This window comes from Primulina eburnea, chromosome 9 (assembly GCF_022965805.1).
Source record: "Primulina eburnea isolate SZY01 chromosome 9, ASM2296580v1, whole genome shotgun sequence".
Lineage (NCBI taxonomy): Eukaryota > Viridiplantae > Streptophyta > Magnoliopsida > Lamiales > Gesneriaceae > Primulina > Primulina eburnea.
The window spans coordinates 27,643,107-27,656,667 of NC_133109.1; the positions used below are offsets into that span (position 1 = coordinate 27,643,107).

Genomic DNA, 13,561 nt, shown 5'->3' on the forward strand with positions numbered 1-13,561 from the left:
TAATAAACATCCAAGAATCTTTTAGATAATTTTATCCAATAACTAAAATAAAAAAATAAATATATTATTTAATATAAAATCATAAAAATTGTTACATTTTAATTATATCGTGAATCATATTAGAAATTTGAAAATTTTAAATGTGTCGTTATTTTGAAATATGAATTACCAATTTATTAAAATTGAATTAATATTATTTAAATAAAAATAACATTTCCCTAAATATTTCATGTATACTTATTTATAGATAAAGTTTAATAATTATCGTCGACACTAGGTTAATATTTAAATTACAAACAATTTGCATTGAAAAATACTTGAGCATCCTTTTATAACTTGAAATTATTGTGTAAAACATGTTATTTTCTTAAAACATGATTTAATTTCTTTGTGGGACATTTAAAAATTAACTTATTCAGTGAGATAAAAATAATATAAATAATAGAAATATTTAATCAATAATAAGAGTAGAATCTTTATATAATAGTGTAGATAATTATCATAAAACAGGGTCAATGGTGTAATAATATTTTCTAGATTAGTTAGATTATTTAATAAATTTATAATTAAAATCGACATTTGAAAGTCGGTTCGCATAAATCCAGGGAACTCACTCCCAAAACATGTACATGATGAAGAATAATAAATGAATTGTGGAAACGATAAATCTTTACCATTTTAAGGCCGTAGAAAAATGAGAAATATCTAATAAAAAAAATGGGAAAAATGGACAGACCTAAAGGCATGGAAACTATGGTAGCATCTACTTAAAACTTCAGTATTTCAACAATTTACAACTAAGCATTAGTGCATATTGTCAGGTATGCCACCCGAAATTACACTCTCGTCGACTGACTTTGGACCCCCACATGATCTTGACACCGATTCAAAAAGCTTCTCAATCTCAGGCGCGCACCTTGTAAAAGACCGGCTCCAGAAATTGTATCGGGGATTCTGTTCAACAGGTAAAAGGGTGATGATCGATCAATGCAAGGTAAAGGACCGTAGTTCGAAATTCGGTAAATCATTTTTTTGGGTTTGGGGGAAGATATGCAACATATGATATGAAAGTGAAGTTTTCAGGCTACACTAGGTTTGGTTCGCCCAAGTATTATATACTGCAGCAAATAAACAAAGTGTACCTTGATGAGCTCAATAAACGTGATTAGAAGTCCCCAAGGATGAGGCCTATTAACAATTAGTCGTTCAAGCAGGACCCGGGTGATTTGCTCCTGAATATTTTCCTGCTCAATGTAAAATGAACATATTCATCAGCACCAAATCATCAAATTTTGCCATCCCTAATTGAAGCACTTTCTGAGCACTTAAATTCAAGAATTGACTCTCCCTGTCAAGTATGGCACAGAAACTATACGCACCTGATTTGATTCGTTAAACAGGTAAAGAAGGATGAAAGAGAAGTAATGAGTGTGGTTGTTTGGATAGCGTAACTGGTTCCCGATAGCATTCAAGAACAGGTAACGGCCCTCTGAGTCCAGATCAAGTATCAATGTCTGGAAAATGTCAAGAGCAGCACTAACCAAGAAAGCAGTCATGCTAGCCATGGACTGCGAGTATGCTGGGACTCTGGCTTGCGGCTGATGGATGGCCTGCAGCAAGATTCCAGAAGGTTTTTTATTTTTGAAATGAAAATGGGTAGGTAGGGATACAAGTATCAAGCATGACGACAAAAGATAAAAGAGGGTATTTCCATTGATATTCTTCCAATTTGCTTACCTGCATTTATAAGGGTAAAACGAAGAAATGACATACCTGCACCCCAACATAAAGGACAAGAGAGTTAATGAGAGGAACATTGTAACGACTCCCAGACCGAGCTCCTTCAGATGGAGTAAGCAAAATCTTCTGCTTCAACTCAGTAAGAAATGAAGACCCTTGCTGCCTTGTCTGTACATACAAAGACAAAAGGAAAACTAAGAACATGGATATTGAAGCATGAAGTTACGAAACATCTGGTTTAACGCTGATCAATGGACAGCTACAAAAAGACGGCATCCCCTCCTTGTTTCCCAACTTGAACGTTGATACTCGTACACCACCCAGTACCCACACACTCAAATCTACCCTATCAATATTGCCTCAAAATTGTGTTCAGTTTCTTCCAAGTTTACCTTGAAATACTCATCCACATCATTCTTGATCTGCTTTGCTTTAAGAGCTGCATCAACCTCAGAGAGAATTCGTGGAGTATAACTGATTTCCGCCAGTAGGTCAATCTGAAAATATATACTATAACTCGGTTCAGAATTTAATCTACAAGCAAAACAGAATGCATAAAGAATAAGATCAGGTACAGACCTTTAGGTTGGGGGTAGATGGATCCGGCAACCTCATATTGCGAGGGAATGCACTGAGGATTATATTTCGCATCTGTATGCAACTTGGTGGAATGACATCACAGAAGCTGAAATGATAATCACAAAGGAACTCCGGGAAATCATGGAGTAGCACCAACAAGACCCTGAGTGTCCCTTTATAAAGAAATTGTATCTGAACGACATTAAAAACAAGAATTACAAAAAAGGATCCAATGATATTGTCATCTGCCGGTAGCAGGAGCAACAAAACAGGAAAATTGTCATATGTAGACCTACCGACTCTCCCAGGTCAGCAAGTCTCAGGAATGGCTCCATGAACTGGAACAAGTCTACAAGAAGTCTATGAAAATAAGGCCATCCCTTCTGTGCATTTACCACGAGTAATTTTGGCATGAAACTTCTATGACTCACCAACTCGAGCCAAGCAAAGCTGAAAGCATGTTACAAAGTTAACTGTGACTAGGAAACACGTGATTTAGTAAAATCTATATCCACCAGCTTGCAGAGAGTAAATGAAGTGACCAGTAACTTGAAACATATATTTCCCAAGAATATGCAGAAGATCAATAATGAAGTGACCAATAACTTAAAACAAATATTTCACTAATAGACTAATGTGCATTAGTAATTATCTTCTAATAATTAGTAAGGTACAAATTGGTTGTATGTGATGAATTTTCCAACTAATATTTAAATTCTACCATACATCCTGCACCTCGCACGTGAAATATATGATCTTCTTGCACAGTACCACGCCAATCGCTTTTAATATGCATGTTCTAAACTACAGCATAAACTGAATCATAAAATATGCTGATGTAGAACAAATAGAGAGACCTGAACCCTGGAATCTTGAGAGGCTGAAGAGCATGGAAAGCATTTGCTAGAGCAGTCAAAACCTGAGTAAAAGACAAAGTTAATACCAGCCGGAACTAGAAGACAAACCTCAAAGTTAACATTTTGAAGTATGCCCACAATCAGAAACAGACATCAAAGTCGAAGTAAATTCACAAGTAGAATAAGTGATGAGGTGCATGCCACATGCAGGGTACCTGGAAATTTGTGCCATCAAAAACTGGGTCCAAGGAACACAAATCCAACAACCAGTTAATGAACAACCTAAAATATGGCCTGGGATTAAACGAGGATGTCTTCTCTGCAGCATCTTTTTGAATAAACTTCACGGTGACAGCAAGAATCTGCAAGAACCACTAATTGAGTATTAAACCTAGATAAGCAACTAAAACTTTAATTCTTCAATCGTTTGAGGGGGAAGCATACCTTAAGCAAAAGAGAGAGTTTACTAGGCCCTTGCTCAACAGGGTAAAACTGGAAAATAGCAAGAAATAGTAGTTAACAAACACCACAAGTACTAGAAAGAAAGTCAAGATAATGATATAAAATGAGAAGACAGTCAATGAAGCAGAGTAATATATAACCGAAAACATTGAATTTGGATCGCCCAAGAAATTGATGCTACCTTCAGAATTGAGAAGACCAATTTCGCATAGATGTCAATAGCAAGGAATGACAAAGGTTGTCCCACACGTGACTGGGAAGAGCTAGAATTGATCACCTCAGAAGACAAGCAGTGTGACACTGAAAGTTCCTGAAATTGAAGTATGTTGAATTCAAAATTCTTAAATCCATTTATAAATATTGTGACTGAAAATAAGAGGAACTTCACCGTGAGCCGGCGGAAAAAATGCTCTGAGGTATCATCACCATTAAGCAGGCCCCTCTGCTGTAAGTGTAAGACATAACAAGCGCAAGCTGTATCATTCGCTCCAGGAAGCTCACATATTTGGTACCACTCTGCAAACAGCATGGACACCTATGCAGACAGCATAACCCAAAGGAAAAAAACTCAGTGAAGAAATATTCTTATAAATGTACTGCATTGTAAAATCTAAGAAATTTAAAGAATAAGTATTGCCCACTCTATGCCCAAGTCTTTCTAAAGTGTAATAAAAGTTTAAGTTAAAAAGATAATTTGATTTGCATATCGAAGCTTGTTTAAAGCTTCCGAAAAACAAGAAAGGAAAGCAACAAATGCCAAACTTCAGAAACAACCTTGCAGTTACACATCAACCCAAAAACGACCAGCTTTCTTGATAGCAAAGCATAAAACCACATGCAGAAACGAGTCAAATTTTCAGCAGAAGACAGAAAAGAGTAAAGTAGCTTCATTTGTTCAATATCCCCCCATTGGGTATGTTGAGTTGATGAAAGCCACACTCTAAATCAAGCATTCTTGTTTTGAATCTAGAAGACAGTTTGAAACTTTAATGGTGGAAATGTTGAACATGAAGGAGTTAATAATATTTCAAGAAGCATTTGGCCATGGACTACAAACAAGATGATGCTAATGCCAACAGCACGGCATTGACAGTGAGATGAAACACTAGTAGGGATGACAATACAGAGGTCACATAGACGTGCTGTTACAATAGATCACAAGCATGATTTTAAAAAATAATTGCTAAACCCTTGGACATTATCACTATCACTATCCAGCTGAATATAGAAATGAACAGGGTGAGAAAAGAATAGCACCATGAAAATTGATGATTTTAGAGAGAATCATTTAAAAGGACAAGTTATTGCTGGTACCTGCTCATGCAGACCAGCGGGATCTGGGTCCACCGATTCTGTGGCCGAGTAGTCTTCCTTGCATGACCCAGGTAGCCCAGCGGCCTGTTTCAGAACATAAATTTAATGTATAGGCATAAATATTGATTAATTGAAGGCGAGGAGCTGCAAGAAAAAAACCACTTCAAAAACCTTTTTGTCTTTAGATGATCTCATATTGTCTTCCTTCCCAACAATTACAGTAGGCAAGGTCGTAGGATTTGCAGTAGGGTTCTTAGCAATCTCAACTAGCTGTTGCAGTGACTCGGGAGATCCAGGCCTTGCAGCAAGCTTAAAAGTGACAAGAAAAAAATTGCCAGGATCACATAATGAGATATATGTAGTATGCAAGACAAAAATGCAATACAAAAATGGAGTAAACTGAGTGCCTTTGCCAGAGCATCAACAAGATTGTGTAGTTCTGATATCACTTTAGAATCATTGACAACTATTGTTTGGATAAGAGAAATGGCAAATTCCGTGGCAGCCTCTGCAAGACAAACAGTGTGTTGCATTAATGTCACTGATATTGCTAGTGGAATTAAGCAATCAGACACATACTATTTCTTCCTGTATCAATTAGCTTTGCCATATAGACGTCATACTCAGCAAGATTTAATAGTTCACTGCCAATAAGACCAACAGTGATATCCTTATTGAACTTCCGGTCCTCATCTGAGTACATTACCTGTCAAAACACAAAAAAATTGAAATAAACACTTGCAGAATGCTATGTTTTATTATGAGAATTCTGAAAGACTCATTTGGGGGAAATGCATATTTGGTTTTGCTTTGGGAAATGTTTTTTTATCAGAAACTATTATTTTATTAGAATAAAGTAATTAAGTTACATAGCAGGTGGATGAGTGATCAACAATCCACCTCAAGAAATAAATACTATAGATTTTTAAGAGCAAATAAAACACCAATCCTTAACTAAGTCGGATAGCAGTAGATGCTGAAACGTGGGTGTGGTAAGAGACCATCTCGCAACTCTTAATCTGATCTTCTCCCATAAATCCTCCCAAGAGTCTTCCGTGCCGTTGAAAATTCTGTTAATGCGCTCCATCCATGTCGACCAAAAGATACAATGAATAATAAATTAATAATGCTCCAGAAATTCCTAAGTCCCTTGCCAATGAGATATCCATGCAATTCCTAAGTCCCTTGCCAGTGAGATATCCATGCTCCATAAGAAACATGTCTTTCGAATTTTGAGGAAAAGTCCACTCGAATCCCATTGCATAACCTTTATCCAAATACATCTCGTAAAAGAACAATGTATCAAGAGATGATCTTGATTCTCCTCATTTTTCTTGCACAAAATGCACCACCGCAGACATAGAGCATGACCCGGATTTCTTTTCTGCAACTTATCAACTGTTTGCAATTTTTCCAAGGCCACTGTCCAAGAAAACATTTTCACCTTTTGTGGGATTGGTACTTTCCAAATGTCATTGTAGAAAGGAAAGGAGGTAGTGTTTAGACTCTGAAAGAATGAAGAGTAAAGAGAACTAACCAAGAAAACGCCCGATGGATCCCCTAACCAAACCCTGACGTCCGGCAGACCCACACTCACAGTTGAAGACTCTAATACCCCCATAAGGGTAGTGAATTCACCCAACTCGATATTATTCAACCCACTCCTGAACCGCACATCCCACTGAATGACCGACTGACCTTGACTAACAGAGACCGAGTAAAAATGGTTAATCGTTTTGTTATGGATAGAAGAAAAAGATGAGGAAAACACTCTTGGAAAGAACACAGACCCACCCACCTATCCTCCCAAAACCTGATGAGATTACCTCGCTTGAGGACTGTACCAAGCAAGTGCTGACAATACGAGTCGGACCGAGAGATGAACTTCCAAAGGCTTCTGCAAGTGCAGTTCCTTGCCACCCTTATATCCCAACCATTATGATTAAATCCACGAATGCTTCCCAGAACTCTTTTCCAGAGAGAATCTTTTTCCACCGCACATCTCCACATCATTTCCCTAACAGAGCTGAGTTCCTCTGGCGGATACTCCGCACATCTCCACATCATTCGGTTTGCACACCTAGGAGTGCAAGATTTCAGTTAAACCGAATTAACCGACCGAACCGAGCCAATTCGAAAATTCGGTTCGGTTATTTCGGAAATTCGGTTTTCAAATTAAAAAAATTCGGTTATATCGGTTAATTCAGTTCGGTTACGGTTTTCAAAATTTTGAAATCGGTTAACCGAATTAACCGATATAATAAATATTATTATTTAATAAATTTTTTTATTTACCAATTTTTATAACTATTTTAATTTTAAAATCGATATAATATGAATTAATTGTGTTCAAATAAAACTTGTACATTTGTGTAAACTATAGTGTTAAAAAAAATTATATATGCAATTAAATTTAAATCACAAATTTTTTTTAGACTAATCGATTAATTCGGTCACCGACCGAATAAACCGATTTTAATTCGGTTCGGTTTTCATCGGTTATAAAAATTAATTCGGTCGGTTCGGTTATGGATAATTCGGTTCGGTCGGTAACCGAATTAACCGAATGCTCACCCCTATGCACACCTGATTCCGATTAACAACGTGGCAATGCGTCTCCCCATCTACCCCGTCCCAAAGAAAATTTCTCATCAAAGTTTCCAATTGCTTCGCCACTTGGTTGGGACCTTAAAAAGGGACATAAAGTAAGTTGGCAATGCGCTTAACACCGATTGAATCAATGTTAGTCGACTGCCTCGAGATAGGAATACCTTTTTCCAACTTGCCAATTTAGTGGACATCTTAGAAACCACCGGTACCCAAAATTCCACTTTTGTCGGATTTGCTCCCAACGGCACCCTTGGGTACTTAATCGGCCATTGTTCTTTATTACACCCCATTGCTTACGCTAAACTGTCAACTTCAGCATCCGAATGATTCAGTCCCAGCACCAAACTTTTGTCAAAGTTGATTTTCATTCCCGATTTTGAACAAAACAATTTTAGGATTTCGACAACGGCCATCATGTGTCATGTGTCCCTCAGATTGAACGAGGAAAAGAGTATCATCCGCAAATTGAATGTGTGAAATTTCTATTTTATCTCTCCCAACCTCTAGTCCTTTCACTTCATTAGTCGCTTTGCCATATCGACCAATCTTCCTAACCCATCAATCACTAAATTAAACAGAAAAGGTGACAAGGGGTCTCCTTGTCTGAGGCCCCTTTCCCCCCTTGAATTTCCCCCTTGTTCTCCCGTTAATGAAAACTGAGTACAAAACATTAGAGACGCAACCCTTGATCCATTTCCTCCATCTAACCCCAAACCCCTTCTTTTGAAGCACGAAGTCTAAAAATCTCCAATCCACGTTATCATAAGCCTTCTCCAAGCTTTCTCCAGATCTATTTTCAATATCGATCCTTTTTTCTTTTTCCTTCTATCCTCCTCGACAACTTCGTTGGCTATGAGGCAACAGTCTATTATCTGCCTTCCTTGAATGAATGCGCACTGGTTTTCCGCCACTGTTTTGCTCATTACTTTCTTCAATCTGTTCGTCAAGACTTTTGCCATGATTTTGTACAAGCTCGTAATTAAGCTGATAGGTCTAAAGTCTTTAACCTTTGTGGCGTCTTTTTTCTTTGGGATGAGACAGATGTAAGTTTCATTCGTATTCTAAAATCAATACTTCAGGCTAAAACATAATATTACAATAGACATTTTTGGAAGTGATAAAAGGTTGAATAAAAAGTAATGATTTACGTAGGAGAAGCGAAAATGTGGAAATACATACATGTTTAAATTAATTTGTGGGGACGGAAAATATTACGAGGAGATGATCAAAACAAGGGGAATACAACTATCAAGCCTGACAAAATAATCAAGCACCAAAAATAGAAAAATTTCGAAATATAATGTAAAACAATCCTAGAACCAGCGTTTGTCAAAGCCAGTTAGTCCAAAAATGCAAAAAACTGTACCAAAATACTGTCGCAAAGAACCACCAACTCCAAGGTATCCGGCAAGATCATCAAATTTAATTAACTGTAAATATAAAATCTAGTGACATACCCAACTAGTGAGCTCCTTAACAACAAGCTTGCTAACATCACGAATGGCAGCCAAGATTGCTAGGTGAGCACTGACATGAGCTCGGTTTGCTGCCTTTTCATACAAGCCCTTAAAAGCCTACACAATTATTAGGAATTAACATATCAATATTTTATTTTTTTTCAGGTATCAATCAAATAAGACTTCAGAGAATCACACCTCTTGAGCAACTGCCAGAGCAGCCTCGTCTCGGCTTAGGCACCTGAGGATGACAGCAGGAACCTCAGCTATAACTCCCTGCAAACAAAAATAGGTACACTGGTAAAGAATCTGAATCATAAATATAAAAACACTTTTGACTGGAACAAATTTACAAACAATATGTGGGAAGAAACGAGAGAATTAACCCTTATGGGAGGTAGGTAGTTACCTGGATTTCTGCTTCCTTGGCATCACTAATCAATAGATTTTCAAGCTGAAAAAGGAACAACGAAGAGACCATTATCAATGAATCAAAGCATAAGATATTAATTCCTTTGCAACTACTTGGACACTTCATATTTTAACATTAAAATAGTCATTGTATCGATATCAAATACAAATACAAGAAGAAAAATTAGGATACCAAATTTACCTTCTCTGAAATAGTCTGGTACTTATCCAGTGCATCACCTGTGGTTAACAAAGGCTCCAAAACATTGCTTCCAAGACGATCTGATGCCAAAGTTGGAATAACAGACTGCATCGAAGACTCTGGCTCCTGCAGATGTAGAATCCCACATAAGGTGACAATTTCACAACAGTAGAAGTACAACTTTCATAAAAATATCACTCACTTTTAAATAATTCGAAGGTCCTGTCAAATGCAATTCAGGTGTAGAAGTGAGGGGGAAAGTAGAAACATCGTTTTCAAGACTTTGCAGAGTAGGAGTATCAACAGTCGCAATATGTGTGGAAGAAACACTGAAACATCCCCGCAAGAGGGGAAATACATTAGTTCTTTAATTGAAAGATCATGACAAAAAATGAAAGGAATAGAAATTAAAGAAACCTAGGAAGATGGGATGTATTGGCATCTAACTCCTCATAACCAGTTTTCAGATGCTTAGGAATGGAGCTAATTCCCGCATTTGCAATGCCAGATGTATAAATGCCAGTAGTTATTTGGTCAGATGTGGATGCAAATTGCCGAGAGAAAGCCCCACTGCCAGATGAAGTAATGGGAACAGTAGGTACAGCATTTGAACCCTGACTGGACCAATTCTGCCACGGCAACCGTGCAAAATCCTATTTAAAAAAAACGCAAAGGGAATCATCATCAGTATAATCCAATGAACCAATCTGACTGATTTTCTGAGGCATGCGCCAAAGCAATCCACCTCATAAACACGCTGCTGCGAATGTGACAGGCGTCCAGGTTTTGGGCGAAGGGCATCCGGCAAAACACCCATTTGCCCTTGGGCATACAGGCTAGAGTCAAAATATGTGAGACCAGCACCCTCTCTATGTTTCCTCCTGATAGTAAGTTGCTGGGCGATTTCCCCATCAATAGTTTGAATTGCCTGCCATGGTATTATGATGCAACAAGGCAACAGCAGCAAATAAAGGAAGTCAACTCCAATCCAATAAATATTATTGTTGCAAGAAGTCATTGAAGTTATAATACTAATTCATGCTATCATTATTTGCACGAGTGAATAGTGAGTAGTTCCTGTATATTAATGAGAGAACCGGCATATAATATTGGAAACCACATCAAAACAAAACAAAGTCCTAGAATTAGTGACTTTTTAGCATATACCATGTTTTTTGTATACTTAAAAATCCTCTTCATTTTCTCCGTCCAAAACTCCCACATATTCACCCCCCATGTTTCCCTCTTTGTCAAGGTTGAACAACATTCTTGTACGAAAGTTTCTACTCCATGATTTCCATCAGAAAAATGGAACAACAATATATAGCATTATAAACACAACATTTATCAGTAGAAACAAAAGAATGCCAATAAACATTATATTTCATCAACTCAGGTATTAAAGACAAGTTTTATCTCAATGAAAAAAATTGACTAAGAAAACTCAGAAAAAACAGGTAGGCAGGGTAAAGATGTCAAACTTGGAATATTCAGAAACTTTTGTAGTTACAAGGATCATCAATACATCTAACCTTTTCTGTGGCAGCTTGTTCAATCACCGCACAGCCGAGGTCCAGATTGTCATTGGTCACAAGTTGAATTGCTTGCTCTAAAAGTTCACTCGATATGCTCAAGCCCTGAAGCAAACCCCTAAGCTGGCTTGATATTGAACCACGCAAAGGTTCCTGACAGTAACAAAATAAATCTTAAAACACGTGCAATGTACAACCTAGAGAATACAACCCAGTGGAGTTTTACTTTGAACCAAGCAGTGTTGTGAAAAAAGTCATGTACAGGTGGGAGCATCGTGATCGTTCTAGCAACAAAGCAGTAGACGAGGTAAAAATCGAGCAAAAGTTGTTTCTAATCAATATGGGTGGATAGGAGGGGGACATATGTACGTATGACAGAGAGAACTAGAAATGCTAGCTATCTGCTGGAAGTGAAGTTGGAAAGCTTACATCGGCTTTGGTCGAAATTGTGGGAATACATTAACGAACCACAGGCATGTTCGAAGTTTAACCGATTTACAGGGAAGGAAACAATATTATCTATGCAGAAAATTATCAATGGCCAGGGCAGCTATCTAGAAGTCTCTAAATTTGTTTGGATGGGCAAGGGGCAGCGCATCATCATACCAAGTGGTCGGTATGAGGGGGCTGGAAATGTGTTGCAAACTATTTGTCGGGTTTATCGGGGAACGTCTTCTTAGGGCCTGAATATAGGACGAGCTTAAAAGGGGGAAGGATGGGTTGGGAGTTGCAGACAGATGAGTTGGAGGGCGAACAAGATTGTCTTTCAGAGATGGGCATAGAGAAGGTGGAGTTATTGAATGGAAAGAAAGTAAAAATGATGGTAGAGAGGAACAATTTTGAGAAATGATCGTCACAATAGGGTGACACAGTGAATAGATGAAATTCTCTGCTCAAGAGAATTTCAAAGGCTAATCTGTGGCATGACCTATGAGAGAGGATCGACATCCACGGGAAACAGGGTTCCATTATGAAAATAGTATCATGGAATATTCGTGGTGGAGGGGCAGCAGCTAGGAGAGAAGTAATCAGGAGTGTGCTATGCACTGAAAAACCAGATATTGTAGTGATATTGGAAACCAAAAGAGATAGGGTGGATAGGAAATTTGTGGCTAGTATTTGGAAATCGAGATTTGTTGAATGGGTTTGTTTACCGTCAGTTGGAGCAGCAGGGGGAATTCTCATAATGTGGGATCCTAGAATTGTGGCAGTGGGTGAAAATTTGATTGGAGAATTTTCTGTCTCCATTCAAATACATGGAAAAGAGGATATCAAATGGTGGTTCTCGGCAATTTACGGGCCTGTTAAGCCACAAGAGAGGGAAAATTTCTGGGATGAACTAGCAGGTTTGAATTCGATATGTGGGGATAAGTGGTGTTTGGGTGGAGATTTCAATGTGGTAAGGAACATGGGCGAGAAACTGAATAGCCATTCAATGACCACGAGTATGAGATGCTTTGATAGCTTGATAGAGGAAATGCAACTAATCGATCCACCACTGTTGAATGCCAAATACACATTGTCCAACTTTAGAGCGAATCCGATTTGCTGTCGCCTTGACAGATTTCTCATTACAAAGGGATGGATAGAATTATTCCCTAATTACAGACAACGGGTTCTACCAAGGATCACTTCTGACCACAGTCCTGTTTTGTTTCATACAAATACATTGCGTTGGGGACCAACACCTTTTAGGTTCGAAAATGTTTGGTTGAAACACCCAAAGTTGAAAGAATTGGTTAAGGATTGGTGGAATACTTGGTTATGCATAGGATGGGAGGGGTTTAAATTCATGAATAAATTAAAAAAGATCAAAGCGGACGTATCCACTTGGAATAAAGAGGTTTTTGGTGATGTGGAGAATAAAATTAAGGAATTAACCAGGGAGTCAGGGACATTCAAAGGCTGGACGTTCTAGAGGATTCGGGGAGTGGCTCTCAATCCATTAAAGAGGAGAGAATTAAGTTAAGAAGCGAGTTGGAAAAGGTTATGCTGAGAAAAGCGCAAATACAATCTCAAAAAGGAAGAATCAATTGGATGAGGGCAGGTGACCATAATTCGAAGTTTTTCCATTCTCTGCTCACTAACAGAAGAAATAAGGCTATGATTGATATTGTGGAGTTGGAGGATGGATCGAGGGTAACTGAGGCAAGAGTTATTGAAGAGGAAATTTTGGGATTTTATAGGAGACTGTATACTAAAACGGAAGGGGGAGAGAATGAAGTTCAGGAAGATGGGGATGAACTAAGGGAGTTGGATTGGTGTGTGCTAGATAGGAGTCATGCAGATGAGTTGGAGTCACCTTTTACCGAGGAAGAGATTAAAAAGGCGGTTTTTGACAGTGATGGGTCTAAGGCTCCGGGTCCGGATGGGTTCACGATGGCATTTTATCAACAT

The 13,561-nt window shown here is 38.1% G+C and overlaps 1 protein-coding gene across 3 annotated transcripts in view; it reads right to left on the reverse strand.

Moving 5' to 3' along the window:
- Positions 1–574: 574 nt before the first annotated feature.
- Positions 575–13,561, reverse strand: part of LOC140841424 (uncharacterized) — a 30,983-nt gene continuing 17,996 nt past the window's right edge. The window contains exons 28-51 of one of the 3 annotated variants that reach the window (XM_073208829.1): positions 11,165–11,287; positions 10,378–10,560; positions 10,050–10,285; positions 9,835–9,961; positions 9,633–9,758; positions 9,429–9,473; positions 9,218–9,295; positions 9,020–9,136; positions 5,532–5,658; positions 5,360–5,460; positions 5,124–5,261; positions 4,953–5,036; positions 4,027–4,173; positions 3,820–3,948; positions 3,621–3,668; positions 3,392–3,538; positions 3,177–3,238; positions 2,616–2,769; positions 2,320–2,511; positions 2,133–2,237; positions 1,774–1,908; positions 1,380–1,610; positions 1,143–1,244; positions 575–954 (exon numbers count right to left, since the gene is read on the reverse strand). In XM_073208829.1, the coding sequence (XP_073064930.1) occupies positions 805–954; positions 1,143–1,244; positions 1,380–1,610; positions 1,774–1,908; positions 2,133–2,237; positions 2,320–2,511; positions 2,616–2,769; positions 3,177–3,238; positions 3,392–3,538; positions 3,621–3,668; positions 3,820–3,948; positions 4,027–4,173; positions 4,953–5,036; positions 5,124–5,261; positions 5,360–5,460; positions 5,532–5,658; positions 9,020–9,136; positions 9,218–9,295; positions 9,429–9,473; positions 9,633–9,758; positions 9,835–9,961; positions 10,050–10,285; positions 10,378–10,560; positions 11,165–11,287 (3,087 nt within the window). In that variant the 3' untranslated portion in view covers positions 575–804. Of the gene's footprint in view, positions 955–1,142; positions 1,245–1,379; positions 1,611–1,773; positions 1,909–2,132; positions 2,238–2,319; positions 2,512–2,615; positions 2,770–3,176; positions 3,239–3,391; positions 3,539–3,620; positions 3,669–3,819; positions 3,949–4,026; positions 4,174–4,952; positions 5,037–5,123; positions 5,262–5,359; positions 5,461–5,531; positions 5,659–9,019; positions 9,137–9,217; positions 9,296–9,428; positions 9,474–9,632; positions 9,759–9,834; positions 9,962–10,049; positions 10,286–10,377; positions 10,561–11,164; positions 11,318–13,561 lie in introns of all 3 variants that reach the window. The other 2 variants (XM_073208828.1, XM_073208827.1) reach the window with 2 other exon arrangements.